Here is a 27,968-nt window from a genome sequence, read left to right as displayed (position 1 = left end):
GGGAAGCTGACTTTTATATACCATGTGTCTAAACAAATGATTATGTAAAAAACAGGTTTCTTTTCAAGGGCATAAGTCATATTTCCCACTGCATGAAATGTTGATTGGGACAATTTTACTATAAGTTCTGAATTATAAAGACATTTCATATATGCATGCATCAGCAGCCAGTCTTAAGCCCTTGGACACTGTTTATCCCTGCATGAAGATTTATAACTGGCGATAATTAAAATACTCATCACTGAGCTAAGAGCTACGTTTGGGTGGCCCTCACTTTCTGTAAAACGTGAAAGACACTGGGTTTAATTTGTTTATATGAATGAATGAATGAATGAATGAATGAATGAATGAATGAATGAATGAATGAATGAATGAAACAAAGTGGAGTTACAGGAGGGTTTATTCATTTTTGCTTTTGATATTTTAATGCAGATTAGTTTTTTTGAAAAATTGGTAACCTGATGTGTTGTAGAAGTTGTAAAATAGTTTTGGAAAAAATACTTTCCTATTCTTCCAGTACAGAAGTGTAAAATAAAACTTCAGTATTATTTGATGTCAATGATTGTAGGCCACTGGTCTGTTTTTATAGAATTAGTCCCTTTTACAGTAGAGCACTGGCAACATTCACCATGGACAGCTACCAATATCTGTATATTTTTACATATAAATTTGTTTACACATTACACACTGTATTAGACATCATCAGATATCAGCATTCTCTGCCTTTCTTCCTCTGTTTCCTAATTTAGTTCCTGTTTGCACCTGCTCATTCACTGGTCTAAAATGAATCAGCCCAGATGTCATCCAGTGCTGCCTCCTCTCTATCTTTGCCATTTCCACCTCCTGTTTATCTGTCAGCTGTGCATTATCCTTCTAATGGTCTCTCCATTATCTCTCACGTTAAACGTAGCCTCAGACTGCTTTCATCCCTGTGCCACTGTGCTTTTTTCTCCAACATTCAGTCAGTCGACACACATATTTTTAGCTGTGACCAGCAGCCAGTTTAAATCACACGATCCGAGTTGACAATTACATGCCAATGGGCGCAGGTTCAAAACTCAAAAAGTGCAGGTTAGTGCGGCACAGTGCGAATGTGTGAGAAAAACAGTTTTGTATTAATAAAGTAAATGCTTCCACTTTTGATAATACAGTGCTGTTACACACTGATGTGTTAAAACATTTTCTGGATCCGACGGTCATCCGCATGCTGCAGCTAAGATAATGTGCATGTAAATTAGAGCTTCAATCGTTGTGGCCATTCTGTGAATACATTTAAGGCCAACAGTAAATTGCTGTCAGAACTGGTAAATGAGTAATCCCATTTTCCCTTTTATGTGTCCAAGGTGTAAAGATGGCGGGCAAATATCACATATGGTACATACAGTACATTTGTAACCTAATAAACTATGATGAAAACTGGATCTGCCACTCTATAAACCATGTTGCTGGATGTATGACACTTGTTAAGGTCTGTGAATTAAACACAGTATGTCCGCTTCATGTCTTCAGGAAGTATGTGGTCTTTCTTCATCATCTATCAGTGGTGGCTTGTGCATTAGGCTCCTCTGGGAGTGGCAATGTCACATTTCCAGACAGATAATTAGTGAGGAAGATGAGCGTTTTTTTTTGTTTTTTTTTTAATACTTTTACGTTCAATAACTCTGTGAAGCATGATAGATGAGCAGTCCATGTTGCTACAGTGAACTACCTAAAATGTAGTAACATGGGGAGGAATATATCCAGGTTTACGACGTAGGTTGCAATATTATAAACCATACTGGATAACTTTGTGAGATCAACTATTGATTTCATTCTACTGGAAAATGACATGCTTCTTGAATCTGTGTGTGTGTGTGTGTGTGTGTGTGCGTACCCTCTTGATCCTTTCATTTGGTGCATTTCATTATGTCGCCGACACATGCTGCGTACATTAGATGTTGCAAAGATCAAATGAATACGATGCCATTATGATGTTTACCATTATCAAAGCAAAACGCGGCCTGTCCATCTCTAAAATGAAAAGCTCTTAGTGAACCATAAAGACAAAACACAAAGCAAGAAACAAGATGACAGAAACACCTCATAGTTACGGTTTAATGACACATTAGGGTAATTACAACCCCCCAAAAAAGTGAAAAAGACAACAGAATGTGTATTTGCTTATTTAGGATGAGGTCATTTTCTGCTCCTGTTGAATAATTAAAAGCATTTGGAGCCATGTAATTAGTGAAAAGTTCTGCTTTCTGACAAATACATGGTAAAACCTGTGCTATAGACATCAGACTAAACCATTTTCACATCGAGTCACTTAATCCAAACTGCATAATATATTGTCATAGCTCAAAACAAACAAACTGTCTTTCAGTTTAACAGCCAATAAACTAAAAGGACAATTAAATCATTATACAAGATGTGCCAGAAAAGTTCCAGGACTGGTGTCGCAAAAGATATATTTCAAACCCAAACCACAAACTACAAGTTTTCCCCCTAAGATGATCAACCAGCACGTCTACAAAGAGATCCTGCAGCGTTTGATTCATTCAGTGTGCAAGAAGAGGCCAGAGTTGTGGCAGGACGAGTCGTGGCTGTTTCACCATGACAACGCGCCTGCTCACAATGCCCTGAGCATCCCACAGTTCCTGGCTGAGAAGAACATCGCCATGCTGGAGCAACCTCCCTACTGACCTGACCTGGCTCCATGCGATTTTTTCCTCTTCCCCAAGCTCAAGGGGGTCATCAAGGGGACCTGTTTTAAAGACGTGGACGACATCATGATGGCTGTGACGACGGAGCTGTGGAGGATCCCGGAAGAATCCTTCCAGGAGTGCATGGCGGTGTGGCAGAGAAGGCTGGGAAAGTGTGTTAGACTCCAGAGGGATTATTTCGAAGGGGAACTAGTAGTAGTTTGTGGTTTGGATTTGAAATCTATCTTTTGTGACACCAGTCCTGAAACTTTTCTGACACACCACGTATATGATAGCTCGAGCTAAATCTTCTACCATTTTTAATATCCCACAGTAATAGTGAAAAAGAAGCATTTGTACAATTTGATATTTTTAGCATGGCTCCCAAGCTAACTTTAATAGAAAAAGATCTTTAAAAAGTTGCATATTAGTGTTGCCACTGAGAACATACATAACTTAAATGATGCTGTGTTGTCAGACCATTTCAGCAATTTCAAAATATGAAAGAATAGTTTGCTGCCTTTTCATCTTTGCAAGTTATAAAAATAAAATGAAATTAATCTAGTGTGCCACGAAAGGCAACAATTGGATGTGGTTGTGAATCAATCAACCCTAAATATCAATGCAATAACTGTGACCATTCGTTTTTATTGCCTTTCTGGCTTAACAATCACTTTAGTAATCATCGGATCTGCCACAACTTAAAAACATACGTAAATTGTTACCAGATTATTTAGACTGCAAAAATTCTGTTCTTTCAGTTGGAGTAAAAAAATGTCATTGTAGCCCTACACGTATGGCCGGAGGTAATGTGTTTTTCAGGTTTGCTTTCTGTCTGTTTACTTGGACTCAAGGATGAACTGAATCGATTTTAGTGGTCAAAAGGCAAAGGTCAAGCTCGCTGTGGCAACACAAAACAACTCAATACTTTTCACTATCGAGACACAATTTCACACAAATGTGTGACGGGATGAAATGATGGAATGGTTACATTTTATATCCAAAACACCAAAGGCTGCCTTCACTGTGACATCGTAATGTTCTGCAAAATTACATTTGTGGTCATTGTTCGCTACAACAGAGGAACAGAAGGAGGGATGGTGAACATGCTTTCATATTTAGTCAGATACTGAATTGGTGACACTAATCCTGGATGTCCACCTATTTAATGCCTTCAAAGTCTTCACTACATAGATTTATTTAGACTGAATAGACATGAATGTGGAGTGTTACTTCACTGGTTGGTGAAGACACACAAGTTCAAGGCAGCAATTCTGGCTTTATCTCACTTTTTACCGTTCATGCTGGCTCTTATTTGCCACTCGTCTATTACTAAAGTTAAGCACACAAAAATATCCCCAGCTCAATAAATTGGCTTCCAGTATAAACAAGTCAGTTCATTAGTAATACACACTGTTTCACACACACACACACATACCAATTTAATCCATGTGTCAGCCCTGTCATTTGTGGCACAAAGGGAAAAAAAATGATATCGTATGTGCATAGAAGGTAAAAAAAGTATGACGAAAAGGCTGCATTAACTAAAAACTTCAAACACAAACACCTGAACCAGCAGGAGCTCAACCTGGGTATATTCAAAACTAGGTCTTCTGAAAGAAAACCTCATCAAAGCAATTCTTTCATTACCGTGTCAAGTGCAGCCTCCACAGCATATGCCTTCCTACACACCCTACACACCAGCCCCAAGACAACAGTGGTCCTGCCCTAAATCTGAAAGTAAACATCACCCAAAAAATGTCCTCAAATGAGGTGCTCATGTACAACAATAAAGGCCTGTTAAAGCTCCAGAGCTGTATTGTAAAGGTGAATGAGGCTCACAAATGAGCCCAGCGAAAGTCAAACTGATGTTAATGATCTTAGAAAAGCGCAGACTTTGAGACTTTGGTCTTAAGGAGAATATGTCTGCAGGATTTCATACTGCGCTAATTACTGTAAACTGCAGCGCTCTTGTATTAATAGCGAAATCTCCTGATCCTTTCCCACAAACGAGGAATCTCAGCAATTTGAGGTCATTTTGCAGATAAAAGCAAGAAAATAAAGACACATAAAAGCTCAGAAAATGCTGGGGAAAAAAGAAAAAAAAATTGCTTCAACATTTCAGCAGCATGACGACAAAAGAGCCTTTTTCAATTAGATGCACTGAGCCGAGCTACTGTAGTCTTAGATACGCCTTTAAGAGCAAGAATAAACTTTTCAACAGGGCGTCAACAACCACTGCTATGACATAAAATATTTAAAATGTGTCACCAGATTTGCATTAGGTGTTACATAAGACATTTCAAAGGGATTGGCAATACTAAAGGGGTTTCAAACTAACTTCCTGAAACACAACTTCCTTATGTAAATGAGGCTATGAACAGATAGGAGATGCAGGGAGGCAGCGGGGGCAGGATCTGGGTATGTATGTCTCTGGTGCACAGGGGAATTTGTGAAATCAAGAGAGTAAGAATGTAAGAGAAAATCAAATGTAAGAACAAGAGATGGAGAAGAGAAAAAAAAAATGTGTGTCAGAGAATGTGCGTGTGTGAAACAGAGTCTGAGAGGGAGTGAGGGAGAAAAGTGAAATCCTCAGAGATTATATCAGAAATAGACTGCGAGTATAACAGAGTTCCTCTTGCACAGGGAGAAGAAACAAGCGGCTGTCATACAGACACACAGACATAGCTGACTTTATTTACAGAGATCTGACACAAACCACAATAATTAGACAGCTCCTTTCCTCTAACCTGCGGGTGGTTCCTCCGCTCTTCAACTCTAACTGCTCTGAGTGCAGGCTGGGAAAAGGATGATAAATATCTAAGCATGAGTAGTTCTTTTTGAAGAGGCGTTTCAAGACAGGAAAATTGAGCTGATGAAATCCTTGACTTGGAATAGAGCACACGTCAGCATATATAGGCTGCCACAGGCTAATAAGCAAAACTTTGGAAGCCTGAGCATGTAATTACTTACGCTTTTGTTGTGTATTATTTTATTGCACAATGTCTTATCCAGTATTGTGACATAACATAAATATATGGACATAATTTCTTTCGACTGAGCCATGGCTGCTGCAGAGTCTGAATACAAGCCTTACAGCAGCTTACGTGCAACATACATTCACTGCTGTATTTCACATATATGAATATTGTCTCCTGCACAGCATTCCCTGGAAATTTATGTTTAAGAAAAGACTGAAATGCAAGTGTGTATCAGGGGTGAAAGGTTGACATCGAGGGTGTGTTTTTCTGGTGCAGTGAGGACAGTTTGTGGGTGTAGAATGAATCTATACTGAATACATACAGCCCAGCCTCTGTGCCTGACCTTTTGCCTGCACACAGTGCAACGCAACTCCAGATGAGGGGGAAGGTTTGTTTGTGTTACTGTAGAAAACAAGGAAACAGAAATGGATATTTATGACCTTCAGAATCACTGAGTACATAAAGGCACTACTGAAATGCAGCTTGACGGATTTTAAAATATATATATATATATATATATATATACCGCAAGTTTGTGGCTTAGAAAATGAAACTACACATCTGCTTTACATACAGTAGGCAGCATCGCTAAAGTTACAGTCCTTAAGGCTGTCGTGAAATCAAATGTTTTACTTTCAGTGTTTTAAGCTATGATTGTTTGGTGAGGTTAAGACACAAAACCAACATGGTAATGTTTAGAGAAAGATCATGGTTTTTGATTTAAAAAATAGGTTTTTTGTTGAGAAGCTTCCTCATCGTGGGGACAGGAAGGTTTGCTACCATTATAATTGCTACAAGGTTTTGCTACAGCTAGTTGAATGTGTTGTTTTGGGGCACAGGCTGAAATGTAATCTTCTTGGGAGGTCAGTTTTTATATTTACCAGGGCAGAGTGGAGGCTGGTTCAGTAACCACAAGGCCAGGGGGTCAAGTCCCAGCACTGCCAAGCTGCTACTGTTGGGCCCTTGAGCAAGGCTCTTAACTCTATCTGCTCCAGGGGCATCTTATCATGGCTGGTCCTGCCCTCTGACCCCAACAATAATGTGCAAAAACAGAATCTCACATTTCTGTTATGTATTTTTGACAAAAAAAAATCGACTTTTTTTTTTCTAAGCATAGGCTTCCTTTTAGTAGTCGTCATTCAGTGCTTGTAAATAGGATAGGACAGTTACTTTACTGATCCTTTTACAGGAAATTACGTTTTTACAGCAGCTAGATTAAAACACAGACAACCCAACAAGACACCCGACACTGAAGACACACGAAAATATAAAACAAATTATACAATATAAAATAAAAATATAATAAATAGGCACCCAGTGTGTAAATGTTAGACTGTGCAAAGATGGATTTTAAAACGTACGTACATAAAGTGTCATAGTTGTAAATAGTTGTTTTCTCTGCCGTTCTCACTACGTGTTCAAATTACATAGAGGTGAGGGATACACAAAAACGACACATACCTGTAATCTACTGTTACTGTCTGTAATTTATCAGTTATTTTTGTCTGTCTGTTTGCTGTTGACTTTGTTAAAGTTACTGCCACTGCAGCTGGGACATTTTGCACTGGTACTAGTTCAGCTGAAACACAGGTTAGGTGGCTTTAATCTGCTTCACCCAAAGGAACCGCTATGTATTAGTCACTGAGGATAGCAGTTGTCATAACTGTACTTAAAAAAATGCATGTGCAAAACAAGAAATGTTGGTCATTTTATGTTAAAACTAAAAATACATAGCATCTAGTTATAGTTCCTGGAGGATTTGTCAAGAGGAGTTTTAAAAAGCCAGATTCATAAGGATGTCAGCCTGTCATAGGTGTCAGCCAACAAAGGCTTTAAAAATGAAATCCCAGCATCAACCAAAATGACCACTGACAGGTAGATAATGCCTACTTGGCTAATTGTGTTTGTAAATGTTACATAAAAATACATATGTACATTTAAGTTACATGTGAGTTGTTTACTTGTAAACAACTGTATCTGCATCTGCTAGCGAACCATCACATAATTGGTTTAATATGCTGATTCTGCTTCTGCTAATGCTCACTGCAGTTAGGTGGAAAAAATAAACTGATATATTGGCACTAGCAATCGACTAAAATTTGTTGGAAAATATCAGCATATCAGATATAAATTCATTATTATGCATCTACAATTTATAATAAAACTAATTTTAAACTGTATAAACAAACCTTTATGTCGACTTGATCATCCAACTTGAAGCACTAATATTTTTGTATGTTTAATAAATCTTAGGGCTGCAAGGTGGAGCGGTGGTTAGCACTGTTGCCTTGCAGCAAGAAGGTCGCCAGTCGTGACTTTCTGCTTGGAGTTTGCATGTTCTCCCTGTGCAGCGTGGGTTCTCTCCGGGTTCTCCAGCTTCCTCCCACACAGTCGAAACATGTTGAGGTTAATTGGTGATTCTAAATTGTCCGTAGGTGTGAATGTGAGTGTGCTTGGTTGTCTGTCTCTAAGTGTAGCCCTGTGATAGACTGGTGACCTGTCCAGGGTGTCCCCTGCCTTCACCATAAGTCAGCTGGGATAGGCTCCAGCCCCCCATGACCCTAGTGAGGATTAAGCGGTGTATAGATAATGGATGGATGGATAATAAATCTTAGGCTTAGAAACCTCTTTGAAGTTGATATTGTTATAAAAAATAATAAATAAATAAAAATGAGTGATTGAGGACCTAAAAAAACTAAACTGATTTCTTAGATGCTAGCCTGTTGTTTTGGAAACATGAGATTTACATCCAACAATGACAATCTGTCACTAAATAAAAGCAGAAACAGAGTGAATGTCTTCCTCAAGGACATTTAAACCAGGATGGTTTGTAATGTGAAGGCTACTGTCACGACTCTTGAATAAAAATGCACTGCTAGGGAGACAGCATGAACAGCACTGTTTCCTAAAGACCAAGTTTCTATACAACTAAGCTGCATTCTTAATTAAATTATGGGGGAAGCATCTTTTCTCATGGATTACATTTATCTCTGCCATTTGTTTTATTGCTTTAATGTTAGATAGGGTAGGAATCATCACCCTGGTACCCCAGAAAATGGAGGAGAAGCTTTAAACATGTCAAAGTGTGTGTTTTAACGCAAACCATGACATTTTCCAAAACCTATTTAATTAGTGTTGGTGCCAAAACCTGATAAAACAGCAAAAGAAAACCAAAGTAAACAGCAAGTGATAATAAAACTTAAATGTAAGAACTACAACGTCATAATCTTCCCTGTCGGGGGAAGAATATATCTTTCATTTTAAATTTTAATGTTGAAATGAAAGGGACGAGTGCATGCAGTAGTGTCCAGTGGAAGGGTGGAGTTAATAAGGTATAAAGTGGAAAAAAGGGGCAAAATAGGTAGAGGAGTTGGGAAACAGTGGAACATTAAAAAAGAGACAGAAGTGAGCAGATGGGGAGGCGAAAGAGGTAATATAGAGGAAGCAATATAGGAAAACGCGGAGGTGGAGGAAAGAGCGTAATCTGTTTATAAGAGAGGGAGAGGAGCACTGGGTAAAGCATATGGAGCACAGTGTTATTACACTAGAAGATATATCAAAAAACCTTTCCCTGGCCTTTATCTCTGCCTCTCAAATTATCACTGTGTTGTCATTTGTCTTTCCTGTTACTTGGCTGTCTTGTTATTTTCCTAATTGCAAAATTTAATACATTCCATATGAGCTTTGCTACATAACAGTAATATAAACATCCACATGTTGTAAAGTTTAATACAATTGGGAATACTTTGTCTGCGGATGAGTTTCTCCCATCCATCTCACACTCATAACAAAACCACGAGCAGTAGCTATTCATAAATAAAGCTCTCTTCATAGCCTCAGTCGTCCAAACTGTAATGCTGGCATTGCTTTAGTGTCAGATCGATGGCAGAACCAAGCAGGATCGTTTTTCCCACCAGCTGTTGAATTATTCAGGCCAAGACTTTCTCTGGGGAGATTCCCGCCCGGCCTGCCAGACAGACACAGCGAGCCTGCAGCCTGGCAGGGATGTTCGGGATCCTCACAAAATTCCCAACAGCGTGGACTGTGCCACGGCCCCAAGTCAACAGAGGTCAGGTATCGGGCAGCAGCACGCACTGTACGACCAGGAACCTGACAAAATGAGATTCATTATTTATAGTTGGCTTTGTGCATTTTCTGTGAAATGTGATGCATGTCTTCTTATTTTCAAAATTGTTATGTAAGATGGAGAATCTTAAATTGCGCTCTTTCAGATGCTATCACGCAACAGAAATGAGTTTGTATTTTGTAGGTAAACAGAAGACAGCATCTTATGCCCCTCTCCAATTTAAAAAACACAAAGAAATCTGCAGCTCTCTGCCTTTACAACTTTTTGTAGCAAAGTAAATCCAGCAGGATTCTTGAGATGAAAAGCAAAATGGAAATGAAAGTGAGCCCATATTGTAAAACTAATATCCTGAGAGAGAAAGTTTAGAAACCGCTTCAGAGTAGGTCAATATAAGATGCGTGATTGTTTCAGTGAAGTGGGTCATTGTAGAGTGAGGATCTCGTTGTCATACGTCCACCCCTGCCTGCCCCTAAGACCGTCTTCTTCAGATAATGAGTTACTCTAGATTCACAAGAATCATTCACTGGCACAAACAAGCAGCAGTTCTGAATAATGTTAAGCCTCAGAGTCTACAGCCATGTTTGTAAATCCGTGAGGCTGTAATTCTGTACAGAGGTGCTTTAATCTAAATGCAAATGTTAACATACCACATAATGTTTAGAAGGTATAATTTATCATGTTCACCTTCTTCGCTTAGTGTGTTGCTTTACACTAAACACAGTACATGAATAGAGCTGAGGCTGATGGGACTTTCATTAGTCTTGCAGAATTATATCATAATCATAAACCAAAGACTTGGACACACTGAAAGTCTGACGTGATGATAGTGCTGGTTGAAAGGTCACAGAATCACAAAAATTCATCAGTTATGCGGGAAACATGAACGTCTGTTGACTGCAAATTTCATGGCAAGCCATCTGTTTGTCAAGACATTTACCTTAAACCCAAAAGTTAAACATTAATGGTGAAAATGAATGTGATGGTGGCACTAAAAAGTCAGAAGATCATATTTCTGTACAAAATATTCTGCCAGTTTATCTGCAAAATGCTGAGATATTTCACTACATTAGTGAACTCTGACTTGCTTTTAACAAACATGACATTCAGAAGACTACCTGAAGTCTAGAGTTCATTTTGGGCACCATTAATGTTTGACCATGAATTCACAACCAACAATATCAACCTCATGGTGGTAGAAAACATGGTATAAGACAGGCATTAAAGGTGATAGGATTCCTCTTCTGAGAGAAACTAATGTATGTAGAAAGCTAAACAGGAAACTGTAAGGTGATTACAAAGATTTGATCTGGAAAGATGAAACCTGAAGGCCATTCTGTGGTAACTTTACAGTAGAATCATCCATGGTAGGCCAGACTCACACTACAGGACGTTTGGGCCTATTTACCTGTTTCACTCCCCTGACAACAGGAAGAGAAATCTGGTCTGGGACTTTCAACCGATGTTAGACCGCAATTATTTGGTAATGTGAGGAGCTTACAGATCCAGTCCTAAACCTCCTGAACTGCTCACAGACTCACCAGCATCGCCCCAATAATATGAAACATGTTCAACATTTACAAGTTAAAATTTGGATGATAAAGTGCCTGGAGCAGCCCACATCAACACTGTAGCCAAGCAATGCTCAACACTTACTCGCTTATTAGGCTAATGTTAGCGAAAATACAGTCATTAAAACTGAGAAAAGCCTTTCACTGGAGAATAGACGACCCTTGTTGACCGTATTTCCTAACTCGTTTTCTCATCAAAACTTGTTTTTTTCTCACAGGAAAGTATCATTAGCATCACACAAAGCTGTTGCGCTACAGTCTCCGTTTGTTTTTATGTCTGTTTCCCCATGAGCTTATGTGGGGTGCAGTTTATGGAGCCCATTGTGGCTGATAGTCGTTAAGACATTACTCACACTGGGGTGGCATAATGTATCATTAATTAGTTGTTTGTTTTTCTGCAAATCACTATAGGCCAAATATTTTTTGGTCGCTCATCTCATCATTTGCTTATGCAGGCAGTACGACCACGTAGAAGAACACCATGAAGTCCCATATTTAGTATAATAAGCTTTTTTTTATGCAAATGTTGTAATTGATTAAAGTCGCAAATGGTTGTATAAGTTATGCTTTTTTAAATTGTTGATGAAGTTCATAAGATGATTACAGTTTAAATTACATGAGATAAACACACACAAGCATCTTATGTCAAAAGCATCCTCCTGCTCACCTAGTTGAGACGTCATTCTGTGTCCATGCAGCCATTTATTTTGCATTATCTCTCTTTTGGCTGCAGGTTCTCAGTCAATTTTGCATTGTCCAGCAATCTGCACAGTTTGTTTCCAGACCTCTTCCAAGGAGGTTTTTGAGAGTCTCGACAAGCTAAACCTAAATCTTACACATATTAGCTTACAGATTAATTATTTACATATTAAAAGCAGATATATTACTATACTGTTAATATACTTTTCAGTGGCAATAATGGGAAATATTGGAATTGCTACAAAATCTGTGTAACTACTGGGTTGTATGCGGCCGAATGGGCAGCTGTTGTACTGTTAAAATACATCTGCATGGAAAAAAATTGCCACTGAGAAATGGTTCTGCCAAAGAACAGTAGTAATTGGATGTCCAGTTCAATGTAGTCATCTAACACGCTTCACTATTGTGTGGGCTGGCCAGAGGAGTGCTCAGACTTTAGATTGTAGTGGCCACCCTTTGGCTCTGTCCCTAGTGAGGGGATGCACTGCTTCCTGATTGCTCCCTCAGGCCTCATAGTTTTAATAATAACCTGTTGTGTGATGCACTATCATTTTAAAATGCTGCCGTGTATGCATCACTGAGATTAGAGTGAATATCTGTGAAGTTTCCCTTTATGTGCATGATGCAACCCGATTTCAAAATCTGTCAGGATTTTAAAACTCCTGTGGTGTGAGTCCAGCATAAGTAAAGCTATGAAGTGGAGCTCAGAGGACCGCTGGATTGAGAAACACAGGAGAACGATCCCTGCAGGCTGTTCTATTCTATTCTAAACAGGTGCATTGAGTGCCCTTAGTTCTTTGTCCTGAGTTCATTCAGCACTCTCCGTCTGTCTTTTGTTCCTGTTTAGTGAGTAGAATTTTTTGCTTTAGTTTGCATCCCACATCACGTTTACTTTGTGAATTGATCATCTAATCTCAGTCATTAATTCTGACATGATCATGATCTGTTGAAAGTGCAGACGCGTCGATGTACTAATTGATTTGATGCAGAGTTGTTTGCAGATTTCTGTATTCAAGGTATGTCGACAGAAATCAATTTGTACGTACATTTTCTTTAAGATGTACAAAATGAAACCACATAACTATACTCTTTCAGTAGAGGAGCGAGTAGACTTCTTTTATTTGGTCATTGTTTCACTTTTCATCCATCCTTTGAGTTCTGAACTGAAGAAGCTTCTTGGATTAAAGGTAAGGAGAGAATTACCATGACCTGGATGACTGAGAATCTGCACAGAGACTCAACTATACCTTTCTGACTGAAAGAAGAGAATAAATGCTTTCAAGTGGAACCTTCTGATTGCTTTACTCTCTCTGCTCATATCAATTAGGTCAAGTTCAGTGCATTCCTGTCAAATTAAAGCATTGCAAAGATATTTCAGTCGGGACTAAAGTGGTGGAACGACCGAGTAACTGTAACACTGCTAGCTTGGCTAAAAAGTTCAGAAAGTTCCAAATATAAATTGCAGAAGTTTTAAAATGAGACAAATGGCACTTCAAAAAAATCATAATGACTTACTGTAGGAAAAGAAAAACACACCAGCCTATGAGGACAAGAAAGTAAAGTACTGTAGTATCATTACCATGAGTAGGGGACAAACTTACTTTGAGAGCTGACAGAAAAAAGTGCATATGCAGCTGTATTTGGAGTTATTTGTTTGAGTGTAAATATAATCCACAACAATAACTGTTCTAAACCATCAGAGATGCAATCATACTGTCACAAAGGCAGCCAGGAGTACCAGAGGGATACTCACACACTCGCTCTCTCTCACACACACACACACATTTTTTCACTCATTCATTATCTATATTTGCTCGGGGCGTTGGTAGCTCCATAATCAAAACCAGTCATCTCAACCCACACACTTTTCGCACGTCTCCAGCTTCGCTTTACCACACATGACCATCTCGCCCAATCAGCCCATCCTGCACTGAGGGGCACAGAGCCAGAGCTGAAACAGCACTGCAGGCTGAGAATAAGCAAACAATTTCGCATCGACTCAGAGGAGGGACCTCGACCATGCATCATTCACTACAAGATGCTGACTGGCCCACAGTTGGTTTAAAAAAAAACAAAAAAAAACCTGAATTATAAACAATGATGGCTGTTTTCTCCATCTCACTTTTGTGATAAGAAAACTTGGATTAATTATAATGTGTGTGTTTTTTTTAGATTTTGATGTAAAGTGTCAAGAAATCAGCTTTCAACGTTCTGCAGGTACATTAAGTGAAGAATCTGAAAATTAACTGTCAGCTTTAATTAACTGCACCTCACCCACACTTTGCCTCCAATGAACTTTGCGCTTTCAGTTTCAAAATAATACTTGGTGTCTTCAGAGGAAAATCCTTTCAAAATAAAATATCTTTAACATCTAGCTCAGGGGCATGATGAGACTGCTGAGTTTCTGCTCATTGGTTCAGTCAAATGTCAACAGGGAAATATACTGGCAGATCCAAACCTGAGAACACACACCAGCAGCGAGCCAGCAGCGAGCTGAGCTCATTAGCTGAAGCATACCACATATTATTTCTGATTTTAAGCATCACAGATTGCAATTACCACGATCTTGTCTGGAAATGTGTTCATATAAGACTGATACTATTATTGGAATACATCACAACAAGCATGTAATTCATCATAAGCTGCAGCATGCAGAGATTTTTTTTTGGACCAGCCAACACATTTAATGACTGATGATACTGAGTTCCCAAAAATAAAAACTGTGTGATAGCTTTGCCACCTGCACACACTTTTGCTCCACCAACCACTGGGAGTGTCCAGTCACCTGTATTCATGGCCATCACTGACGCGGCATTCAAAACAAATGAGTTCATTTCAGTCAATTAAAATGCATCAGCAGTAGTGATTTGGTCCTCGCGAGGATGAAACCATCCCATCTTTCTAATTGCCAGGTGATGGTAGCTGTCCGCAGCTGTGACTCACCTTCCTGAGTAGCTCTGACTGAGAGCTATTAAGCTCCCATTACTCCATCACATATGCTGCGGACAGATGCTTCTACCACAGCACAATGGGTGCAATTCACACAGATAAATGACTGTTCATGCACCTGTCTTGTTTATCAGAAGGCTTTGATGCTCAGAGTTTCAGTACATTCCATTTTTAGGTTTCATCCTTAGGTTTCAGGAGGGGAAAAAAGAAAATCTTTGGCAGGTATGTCTTTGAGATGACTTTGGAAACATAGCAGACACTTTAATACCTCTGCTGGAAGCTTCCATACATATCATAGTAGTATATTGTTGCACAGAGGGCACAGCAAATCTGAGCTTTAGTAGGTTTAATAATGCAGGCATATCTTCATCTTCTGACTTTGCTCTACATTTTGGAAACAAGTATGTATGTATGTGTACATTCGCTCGCAGTACTGGCTGTACTTATAGTATGTTGAAAACCTTTCTGCACTAATCCTGCTAGTGGCAGCCATCATGCCAATGGATGTAAATTCAACGTTTAGAACTTTGTCTGCTGGTACAATGTGAATCTCCTCATGTTTTTTTTTTTTGAAAAGTGAGAAAATGGTAATTTATGTTAATTTGCCCTTGGTGATCATTCGTCTGTAATTATCTCCAAGCATTAAACGGGTGATCCTATACAATTAGTGCATCTGTTTTCTCCTCAGACAGCATGTATTTGTTGAGAGCACTATCGTAGTGAGAGCCTGCAGAGATGTGTCCTTTTAGCTTTGCTAGGTCTGTCAATAGCTCCAGCTGAAAAACCAAATGAATCCAATTATGCAATAACGTAATGACTCGTGAGATACCAATAGCAATAACCTCAGTGCAGTGTAACTTGAATAAAATGCTAATCAGGGATCCAGAGCAAACAAGTTGTGGACCCAGGTCACATGTTAATAAAGGCTCCTGCACTTTGGTGGACTATTTAAGTGACCCACAATTCTCCACATGCACATAAAACATGTATAAACACTCAGCAACCCCTGACTTGAGGGACTGATGGAGATTCTAACTTTCCCAGTAGGAACTATATGTATGCAAATGTGCAAGTGACTGTTTTGAATGTGTTTATTATGTGTAGGCGAGATTTCGGGTTTTTATTTTGTTACAATAAGTTATTCAAACACATTGCTGCTTCTAAAATAATGATCCTATGATTTGGAGCCAGTTTCAATACATTAAAAAAAATGTGCCATTTAGTGTGTTTGAACACCTTTTGCCATTATGTAAATGTCAGCACTCTCCTGCACTGCTTGGTTTTGTCTAGAAATGTAGCCATGAACATTGGAGCTTTCATCTTTTATAATAAACCTGACTGCAGCATTGCTGATAACATTGGGACTTGAAAAGAGCTTTAACTTACAGAAATGAAAAATGTCAGAATTTTTGACGTTGTCAAGTCAAAGCTAAACGTTGCAGCCATATAGCTAATAAATGATAGAACACATACATGACAAAAATTCCTAATCAGATTATCAGATAAAAACCATTGCAGAGTAATTTAAGGGCGGCCCTGTCTCCAAAAGATTTGGTTCCTACAGGACTAAGCTGCAATTATATTTCAAGGGAAACCAATTTTCTCTCTCAATGTATTTGTTCATGACATATCACAAATACGTTTGTAATCAATATATCTTTGCAATTTATTTAATTGCTTTACCAACCAATCATACATTAGATGTGGCGTGACTTGTCACCTTGGTAACCCAGAGAATGGATGAAAAGCTTGCAACAAAACAAAAGTGTCTTATATTAACCCAAACCGTGATAGTTTCCTAAAGCTAACCAAGTCTTTTGGGTGTCCAAACCAAACAGTGAAAAAAAAAATAAACAGTGAGTAATAATGAATAATGGTCCCACACTCAACGCAAATTGCGGCTTTCTGGGAGCAAATTCTTTCTCAGAACCCAGTTTACTTGTGCAGGAATCGAATTTTTCGTGAGACATGGTTGTTGAGGGAGAATACATGGTGTTTGCAAATAAACAGGCTAGATCCTTGTGAGGGGGGAAAAAATGCATGTTATTGAACCTATACACAGCAAAAGTTACATTTCATGGGTCTCAGCACTCACAGAGGCCCTGGCACTCGTTCGCAAACTGAATCTGACATTCATTTGAGCCCTCTAACATGTTTACTGGTCACAGTCTCTTCAGCTATTTATAATACTGAAGGAGAGTGTTTAGGTGATCCTGTGTTTCTCCAGTCCTTCACCGATAAATATGACTTTGTCTTCCCATGACTTCTCTGCTCTTGCCAGCAACCCTGCAAGCCCCGTCAGCCAGAGAGCACAGATCAAAGCTTCGTTTCAGCCTCTCAGCCACTAAAGCCAGCATGACAGTAAACCATCATTAACACTGACGGAGAGGGTTACCCTTCTTCCTTTAGACTTAACATCACTTATGTTCAGTGGCTTGTGGCCTTGTTTGCATTCAAGGGGATTCTCTCACCCGGGCAAGATGCGAACTTGACACAAGTTTGCAGGATGGAAGAATTTGATGGCTCCGGGAATGAGACAGTTAATTCTCAGCAGCTGAGCTGACGGAGCTGATTATAGGCATTGCTCTGTGAAGACGCTGACAACTGAACAGTGCTGCTGTCAGGGCTGGAGGGGATTACTGGGTGTACAGGGCGAAGAATGATGGATAAAAATCATCATCTTTATAATATCATTGTAATGAAGGCAAAGGAAAAACACAAGTTTTTAGGGGAAAATATGATGACATTTTGTTTTTGTTCTTATAAAACAAGCAAGTAAAGGAAAATATTGCCTTTAAAATGTGGATGCAAGCACTTGACATGTGCATATTTGTTCTTTTCCGTATGCCCACTTTATTGATTTAGTGAAAGCATTAGTCACAGTGTGTCCATTAGTGTACAGAAGGCAGTGGGCAAAGGCAAAGGCAAAAAAACAAAAACATATTGAACTGTGAAAGATAGTAAATGTGTTCAGAAATTGTGTTTGCTATCTGTATTGCACTTTTTCATTGTGTTTGTAAGTAAGAGGATAGAAAATAATTGATTTGTTCTGCCAGGTCAGGAGAAAAGAGTGCTTCATGCTGTAACAGCATCCAAACATCCTTTTGTATGCAAACACCTCCACACAGACACACCAAAATATGTACAATATGCTCTCTGTAGATCAATGCGGTCTTGTAGGCAGAAACGGAAAAGCTAAAAGAACAAACTCTGGTGTCCATTTAACGTGCACTGATTCGCCTTGCTTTGCATTTGACTCCCAAATGAACCATGTTGCAGTTACAGAACAGCCTGAACACGCACACATTGGTGACCTCACAGCTGTCCAACGCTATCTGCAAAACAGAGCTAGCAGCAAAGCGGGAGAGGTAGAATGGAAAGGTTGCAAGCTACTATCGCCACATTTTCTATAATGGCTCTCAAGAGACCAAGGCTGTGTAGGAAAAAGTTGGAGTCAGAGAGGTGTGAGCTATAAGCAGCCTCATCAGTGTTGCAGGTATTAGAGTGCCACGGTCCTCAGCAAGGCCTCATCTTCAGCTCACACAGAGTGCAGCAGTATCTGTGTGGCTTCAACATGCGGAAAAAAAAAAAAAAAATCTCATAAGTGAGGATAGTTCCACTAAAAGTTTAATGCAAAAACTATAAGCAGATGATTCCCACAGCCTCACCGAGGGGCTTTCATTAAAGAAAACCATGTAGTGTGAACAGTGTGTACAGTTAAAGTGTTGCTCCCTATTGCTGCCCAAAGCTGAACTCTGGTGCTTGTTAAGCTAGTTAAAGCTCTCTATTTACTTTCTTTTTATTTTATTCTGTTTTTTGTTGTTTTTTGTTTGTTACCAGGCACGATAGCATTGCTGGTGTTTCTTTCAGATTGTGAGGCTGTATGTACGTGTGTGTGTGTGGGTGTCATCGTGGCAAAATGTAGTCATGGAGACACCTGCTGTAGCTGGAACAACCACAAAGGTGGTTTTAGTAATTTGGCAGCTGTTTCTACCGACTGTCTGAAGATGGGTGTGGACTGACCCACGAGTAGGCATATAATAATGTGACTGCTGGCTTTATCTACCAAATCACCATGACTTCATAGTTTTATCTTAATTGGTGGTTTTCTCCAGTACATCATTTTAATGTTTTCCAAAGTAATCTTCAGAACGAAATATTTTTTTGAAAAGCTAAATCATCCAACTGACTTGTAAACCCTTCCCTAGGTGGCAATTTGCAAATAATAGTTTATCATCGCAACCACAATAATGTATGGCAGCAATTTCTGAGTGTCCAACATGACGTAGTGTCGCTCTGTATCTAAACAGTTTGAATATTTGTATTTTTTGCAAACAAAAATCTGTAAACTAAAGAGTTAGGAATGGATTCACAGCAGGTTTGTTCTCAACTGAACAAGTATCATCTAGACTAGTGTTCTGCAGTAGTAATCAAGGCCAAGAGCAAGTGCATGATTAGCTTTACTAGGTTATTTTGATCACTCCCAGTTCAACACACATCCATTGTGTGAGAGTCAGTCCCAAACATTAAGAATAAAGTTGTAGTCGATTAGAGATGCAGTCATCTTTGTATTAGAGGTGGTGAAGTTACTGTAAAATATGTTTTCCTTTAAACTTATTTTCTCTTGTAAAAGTAAAACACACGTTTGAAAATGGTATCAATAAAGTACGAGGAAAAGTGCACCCAGATAGATAGAAATTAAAATTGCATCTATATCGGAAAAGTCAGTGAGTAAAAACTGTTTTGTTAACTGTTTGTTAAATAGCCAGCAGACAGTTTGTAACGAGTAGGTAAAGACAGTGAAGCATCCCACAGAGCCAAATATTTGCAGTTGAAATAATCCAACTGGGCTAAAACAGAGTGAATTTGGACTTCCATTCACCAGATGGCCAGAAACACAACTCCAAATGAATAATAATGTTGCTCTTAACTGCTGGATGTCTAAATATGCAAGTGTGTGTGAATAATTTAACTTGAAACGTAATGATATGTTGAAGTTATAGCCACAACGTGTTTTTAATGCCCCCAACTTGTTGTTGTTGTTGTTGTCGTGTGTTCTTTCCTCGTAATGCCTGGCTTCAGTGGGAAACATCATTATTCCCATTTCCTCTCATTTACAGCTTTTGCTCACATTTCACAAATGTTGCATCACATTAATTACTAAGACTCACCTGCAGCTCTTGTGTTTTTGGTGATAAAAAGAAAAATAAAACACCTGCCAGGAGCAGAAATGCAACATTGCTATCATTCTGTCTCTATGTTCTTCTCCTCTCTCGGAACACACTAGGATCTTATTTGCATTTCCTAATGAATTCACTTCCCCGCCTCCCAGTTACTGTGCAGTGATGACTATACCCACCTCAATATGTTTCTCATCTCAGTCTGTCTTTTTTTATCTGCTTCCTCACCACCATTTTTCCTCCCTGCTTCCATCGGTCCCTCCACACCTAATTTTCTCTAACCAGCTAAAGTCAGTTAGGCTGTGTGGCATCAGGCAGTGTGCCCAATCTGTTGTGCGGCAAAATTACTAACAATATGTGTGTGTTTGAGGGAGAAAGGAGGGGGGTGGGGGGGTGGAAAGAGGTTTATCTTACTTTTGGTGGTGGCAGGGAGTCATCTGCAAGATAATTATGCTGTGGTTTGCAACGCTGAGCTCGTGTTTTATACCCAGAATTCTTTATGTGGCTAATAAGCTTCAGTGAGGCTCGTACTGCAGTGCATGTTCACACCAAAACTGCTCAAACCTAGAGAGATGTGATGTGCAAGAGCAAAGGGAAATCAGAGTGATGATAAGCAGTGGTGTTGGATCTCCCTGTAGGGCTTTTCTGCACTGTGTGAGATGCTTTCATATCTGTCCCAGTTCCGTTAGGGAAGCTAGCGGATGCTGAAACCAGAGTTCTCATAAGCATGCATGCAAATGCAGACCATCTAGATATTTAGCAGAGGTATTTAATCATAGCAACACATGCACTGCCTGAACTCAGGAGGCAAGCTGTGAAATCCCACTGTTAGCGAGCCATGCACTAACTGCAAAACAAAAGAAAAATCATGTCACTCCCACAAGCCACCAATTAAAATAAAATTCAGCACCTGCTAGATCTATCTTCACCATATTGAAGACCTTAGATTAGGTGTCACTCTCAAGAAAAGGACAATCCATTAATGGTTTAATTGGGTCTCTGCTCTGCGTTCAGTCGATGTGAACCTTAACCCAGAGCTGGTTGGGAGTCACATTGCACTTCAAACCCCCATCAGCTCCTCCTTCCTACTGTGTTGTGTAAAAGGTTTAAGGCAGTTTAGAGATTTTTATCTATCAGGCTATTTACCATCAGGGAGGCACCTGATCGAGTCCACAGTCTTCCTGCAGCTTGACAATAACCCTAAACAAGCTGCAGAGTCAGAAAGAACTATCTTCAGACGAGAAGTACAAAGAGTCAGGCAACAGATGGTTTGGCCCTCAGAGAGCCCTGATCTCAGCGTCATGTTGTCAGTGTGGAGTTACATGAAGAGACAGAAGACAGTGAGACAGTCTGCATCCACAGAGGAACTGTGGCGAATTTTCCAAGATGCCTTTAAAAACTGTGTTCAAATGTGAATTTAAAGCAGCAGCAGCAACTCTCTTCGGGGTGATTACACCAAATACTGATTTAGTTTTGTCTGTTTACTGATCTTTGCGAGAAGTTAATTGATTAAATAAAAAAATAAAAAACTACTCATGGCATTATCTTTTAAATCATCCACATTTTACTTTTAGTAAGTAGTAACAGCACTGACTTACTGGTGTACTATTCAAGGGCCTAAAGGCGCCTTTTCTTTATTGTCAATAATTGTTCATTGTCTCCAAATGTTTTTCCCTTCCACAGTTTGAAAACAGCAAGATAAATTTATGATCTTGCCTGTTCAGTTTTGCCCGGCCACAGTTCATGCCTCTCATGTATTTCATCATCTGAGCAACTCAGCTTCAGTAGACGCTGAGTTACTCAGATGATGGTAAGGCAACTTAAGTTCTCTGGAGTTTTTTGGGTTCTTGAAGATGTTTCACCTTTTATCCAAGAGCCTTCTTCAGTTCTGAGAGAGCAAAGTTTTAAAGAAAAAAATATATATATATAGAGAGAGAGAAAGAAGTCCAGTTGCCTTTGACTACAGCTGCTCAGATTACCATGACCTGGATGACTGAAAATCTACACAGGCATAATATAACTGGACTGACAGAATTCTCAATGACTCTTCTAACCACCTGAATGAACTGGGGAAAAAAAAGATGTGTAGCTTAATTCCAAAGTTGTATGTCCTAATTTAAATAATGGTAGCTGTAAGTCACATATCTCCAAAATTAGAGGTTTCTGTGTCAATCATAAAACTCAATTTGGATGCTTTAATTCATTCATTTTATATATTTGCTGAAAAATGAAAAATGTTATTGTACGAATGTGCCATTTCTGTCAGTTTGAGTGGGAAATAGGAACGTTTTTATCATGCAGAAGACAGTATTTTTTATTTAGGGTGGTACCGTTGATGAAACTCTCTGGCCTGGGAGTTTGCATGTTCTATGCATGCATTTCCTCCAGCTTCCTCCCACAGTCCAAAGACATGCATGGTGAGTGAATCGGTTATTCTAAATTGGCTGTGAGTGTGACCATGGATGGTTGTCTGTGTATGTCTCTCTGTGTTAGCCTTGTAATGGACTGGTGATGAGTCCAGGGTGTACCCAGCCCCACCAGCAGGGATACGCTTTAGCCCGATGCAACAGTCCGCAAGAAGAAGCGTGTGTAGCTGATGGATACGTGGATGTTCAATCTAATCTGAAATTGGGGCTAGGTACAGTTATCGGCTGACAGTTGAAGTGTAGTTAAATATTGGCTCAGAAACTCAGAAACATAGTTGTCTTACATTGGTCTTACAAGCTGCAGCACACAGTAACAATCACGCCAGGTGAGCTCATTGCTTTTCAATACCCAGCAGCTAGTTCTCCTCCATTGATGCACCTGCTCTTCAATACACCATCCAGACAGTCTTTCCTCAGCTGACTGGAGAGGCTGGTAAATGGCTATTGGCCACATTAGATGCATTAAGTGCTTTTTTTATGTTGTTGAATTGACTGGACAGTCAGACAGTGGAACAGAAACAGAAGAGCAGACTTTGACTTGCTTGCAAATGGCAGTGAAAAGATTTAACAAGGTGCTGAATGAAGGACTGTGGCTGTAGGATTTACACCTCCACTTTCCTGTCCACATGCCAATTGCACCCTTTTCCTGTCACTTCTCCTCAGGAGCCAGACCATCGACTGACAAGCCCTGTGGGGGTGTAAACATCAGTTTAAAAGAAACCACAGGTTAGATTTTTGCCTCAAAAGTTTCTCCTTTTTTTTTTTTTAAGTCTCGCCACTTTCCTGTTTCTAACACAGTTCCTGAAGGCCAAGCTTTCCCACAAAACTAATGTGCTGGAAATCACACATCAAACAGTGTGACAAATGTGAAGATGGTGACAAACGTAATCCAAGAACTATCTGTTCATGGGCAGAGCCCTGTAGATGTCAGACAGCTAAAACAGGGTTAGGAAAAGAATGCAAATCCATCATGCCGAATAGCTTCATATGGATTTTTATGAAACAGTTTTTGCAACTTTCTAACACCAAGCCCATCTTCTTCTCCCGTCCTCAAATCTAAGACAAACCAAGTCCTATCATTTGCCCCCCACCTTCCTATTTTCCTGATCCGGGGTCCACCCACGCCTCTCCATTTGTCACTGGTCCTGATAATAGTACGTTGTCAAAAGCAGGGACTGTAGCCTGTAATAGGGGGTATTAACCCTGGGGGAACAGCTATCATCATGGTTTGGAGGTTTTAAAGAGTGCATGATGACAAAGAGAGAACTGTGAAGAAGACCCAACAGGGAGGCTCTTGTCTTCAATACAAATCTGACTCATCTAACATCTGTGAGGGTTTGTGAGGCCTTGAACTGCTATTTGAATGTGACAAACAGATTTAACCTTTGATTTCTGCTGCTTTAGGAGTAGCTGAAGCAGTAGCCGGTCATTGTAACACAGGAGGAATTAGGAATTATATGGGAAAACAACCTTTTAAACACAGTGAGTCACATTTTTACCTGCTGACTTGTATATTTGATATTTATTTCATAAAAAGTGTGGATTTTCCATGTGTCAAGAGGAACTCTCAGTCACTCTTGCTCTCTTTCTCACTCAGTCTCTCCCACACACTCAAACAAGGTGGCAGTGAAGCAGGAGAGAAGCGCATCGACCCTCCCTGTACAATTAATGATTTCTTCTCCCCAAACTCCTCTTCTTTCTGGGAGTAGGAATCTGCACCACCACTCTGCCTCAGTTCCTCCACCCCCCCTTTCCCCTAACACACATCTGCACAGAAACACACACATGTCAGACAAATCATTTGCATAAATGCAGAGGGTAGTCAGAATAGGACTCATCATTTACCTGAATGGTGCTTAATTGCACATCAGTAAAGGATGCAATCGTCTCATTTTTTCTTTTTTTTTTTTGTTTTTTTTTTTACATGCTGAAACAAAAAAAACACCAACCCATGCAGGGCTTTGATTGGTGCACTCCATCCTTCCTCCATCTAAACTGAATCTCCACTAACGCCCACCATTGCAACACAACGGCTTTTCATTCAGTAAATTTCTTTCAAGGGTCTGTTCTTTTTTCTTCTTCTTCTTCTTCTTTCTCCCCCACTCTGAGCTGAGAGATGTAGCAGCGACCTTCTCTGAACGTCAGAGAGCCCATCAATAATGCACACACAGCTTGTTATGGCTCCAACTCACTCTGCTTCGATGGCTCACCAACCTAAAACCCAGCATCAAAGACCAGCGTGTGTGTGTGTGTGTGTGTGTGTGTGCGCGTGTGCGTAAAGATGCTCGCTCTCACATGCCAGTAGTGGAGCGTCTGAGAGGCGAAAGGCGTTGAAAGCCTTGACTAAAAAACACCCTCTCCTAATGGCAACAACAGTGACTGTCTGTTCTCACTGAACGAGCGCAGTGGAGACAAATCCATCTTGGTGAATGTGGATTTCTTTGACTGACACACTTTCTAAAAAGGACACAGCTTTGTACAGACAAAATATAAAGAATGTGGAGTTGCAGGCCAGGGACGCAGGCAGTGTGCGAATGCGATGGAAACCTTTGAATCTTTAACAGCCAGTACTTTAAAAAAAAAAAAAAAAAAAAAAAAAAAAAAAGGGAACAAGGCTTTCAGCGCGCTGTTGGTGCTCAAAGCTGCCAGCGGTTACAGAATAAAAGAGGATTTCTGGCTGAAAAGAAACGTTACAGCAAAAGGATGTGACTGACATATCAGCACTACCAGGTTTTTGGATGATGATTTCTCTCAAATATCTGAAAACAGCTGCTTTAAAACACCTGCATGCATAATATAACGCGATGTTCTGCACATTTTGTAACTAATGTTAAAGGTGATTTTAACTTTTTCTTACTTAAATGTCATCGGGGGAAAAAACGCTCGGTAGAAAGATTTAATCCAACAACTTTTAGTAAACCAAACCATGAGAGCTGCACCAAATCTGCATGCGTTAAAGCAGCGTAACGGATGACCATCTCCATTTATTTCGGATCATCTTGTCACCGAGCAGTCCTAACTAGATCCCACAGAAAGGGTGGGGCGCGTTCACAACTTTTCGAGCACGCAGTCGGCACACGGAACTTTCCCCGGCATCGCGTCGCGCTCTCGGTTCTCTGCGGACGCGTCCACTCACCTGCAGGAGACGGTGATCTCCACTTTGGTAGCGGGGATGTTGCCGGTGATCGGGTCGAAGTCGTACACCGATGACATGTCCTCCAGCTTGTCCATAACGTCTCCCTCCATCATCTCCATCGCCAGAGCGCTTGGCGGCTCGGGTGTGATCCGAGAAGCGCACAGCCTGGCGCCGACGGAGCGCGGTCCGCTGACTCCTGAGACCAGATCAGAGACCAGACGGCCTCCGGTCCGACCGGGTGAGGCAGCCACTTCACAAATGTTGAAGCTGGAGAGGATGGAGGGAGGGGAGCACTGAGTGAGTGAACACCCGCAAGAAAAAGAAAAGGAAAAAAAAAAGAAAAGCAGAGGCGCACTTGGTTAACTCTCCATGCAGCGTAAATATGCTTTTTAATGCGGGGGACAGTATCTGAGCTCACTGTTGCGCCCTCACCGACCTGCTACACATCACATGGAGAGGTTCTCTGCTTTTGTCTTCAGTCTGTGCGCACAGCAGAGCGTGTGAAGAGAAAGGACTAGATAGCCTACACTTAAACCCACCCATCCTCCTCCCACACGGAATTGCATTCAAGTGCTGGGAACCCTGCCCATACCCCGGTGCTGCTGTTGTCACCCTGCAACATCCTGTGTGCTCTTCACTCAGAGCTTGTGTGTGTGTGCCTGTGTGTGTGTCTGTCAGAGCAATTTCCCTTGGCACTGATGTTATTTATAGGGCTATTTAAGACTTTTTTTCTGAGGGGTGGTAGTAAAATGAAGTCTTTTAAACCCACTAAATAGCCTAAAGATCAAGATGTTTATATCAGACGTTGATGAGATTCTGCACAAATTGCTGAGCAGTGTTTCCCAATGGAGGTAGGAAAGAATATGACTGCCACACAAAATTTAGTTCACTGTTTTCACACTTTCTTCGCTATATTGGACCATTTTACCTGAACAGCTTTCTATTTATATAAACCAGTCTGAGAGGTAATAACACACACACATTTTAGTCTCAGTGGGTCACTCAGAGATGTTGACAACCACCAGAGAGACCAAGACTTTCAGCACCACAGTGCTCGGACAGCTCCCAGAGCAAAAACCACTGAGCTCAGTAAGGAGGAACAAACCGCAGATCTTTACTGAAACCTGCATGGAACCTTACCTGAGTAACACTTCTACATTCAGCCAGTCGTGGACTTGAAGTTCAAAATGGCTCAGATCTGCAACAATCTAGACAAGAAATTGGCATGTGCGACGATTCAAGGATTGCAGCTAAAATGAAAGTGTGTTCGTGCACGCTGATTTAAAATCAATATTCATTACAAGGAGGGAATTACCTAAAGATTTAATGGCCACCATCCATCATTAGCCCTGTTGTATGAAGCTGAAACCTACCCTGTAAACCACATTGTAATGAATATGCTAAATTAGTGCTGCCGCCTGCCAAGAAAGTGATGGGTTTGTCATTTTTTGGATAACTACGGTTCCTAAATGCAAGGTGTGTGTGTGTGTGTGTGTGTGTGTGTGTGGTATCCTCTCTCTCTACCGCCTCACTGTTTGTCTCACTTGTTCTGACACTCCACATCTCTCTTTCTGTCTCTACTCATGAATAAACAAAGGAGTTACACACACATATATATGAAATGCACATTAACACTGATGGTCATGAATAAACAAGTAACCAGCTGTTTCCCATAGACATCTGGTTGCATCACGAAAGAAATCGCTTTTCACCTGCTTGTAAAACTACTTTTTGGGCAGTATGGAAACAGAGACGGCAGATTTTCCTGCGTCATTGTAAAAAAAAAAATCTGTCTGTTTCTCCATCTTTTTCCTTCTTTCTCACTTTCATAAACACACACAGACACATGCAGCCACAAACCACTTTACCTTCTTTCATAAATGGGTGCAGAAGCACACAACTCTTTCCTCCAAAGAGCACCTAGTGTCTGGATTCTGGAAATCAATTTACACCGACACAGGATGCTTCTGCCCACACAGCCCTCCAGCTCAGGATCAGGAACACACACACACACACACACACACACACACAATCATTCTCTCAGACGTACGCGCCGATGTGCACATATAAAAACAAATTATTTTCTCATATGTCGCTGAACGACCCATAAACAGAGATAAAGAGGCACACACATCTACATACACACCCCTTTCTCTCCAGGATGATTCATGTATTTAAAGGGTTGGCTGTTTAGTGTGGGTGAGCGTGTTATTGCAGATGTTCCACAGAGTGGGTTGGCAGGAGCAGGGCCAGAGGAC

General features: G+C 40.3%; 1 protein-coding gene across 1 annotated transcript in view; it reads right to left on the bottom strand.

The window, feature by feature from the left end:
- The window catches only part of cpne5b (copine Vb), a 131,576-nt gene extending 105,600 nt beyond the window's left edge, over nt 1-25,976 (bottom strand). Inside the window, exon 1 of the mRNA XM_008295681.1 lies at nt 25,711-25,976. Coding sequence (XP_008293903.1) covers nt 25,711-25,829 — 119 coding nt within the window. The 5' untranslated portion in view covers nt 25,830-25,976. The remainder of the gene's footprint in view (nt 1-25,710) is intronic.
- Nucleotides 25,977-27,968: the final 1,992 nt, after the last annotated feature.

Source organism: Stegastes partitus, unplaced genomic scaffold (assembly GCF_000690725.1).
Source record: "Stegastes partitus isolate 25-593 unplaced genomic scaffold, Stegastes_partitus-1.0.2 Scaffold1069, whole genome shotgun sequence".
NCBI lineage: Eukaryota > Metazoa > Chordata > Actinopteri > Pomacentridae > Stegastes > Stegastes partitus.
Note: the sequence above shows the minus strand (reverse complement) of the source record. Positions and strands in the feature narration are given on the sequence as shown.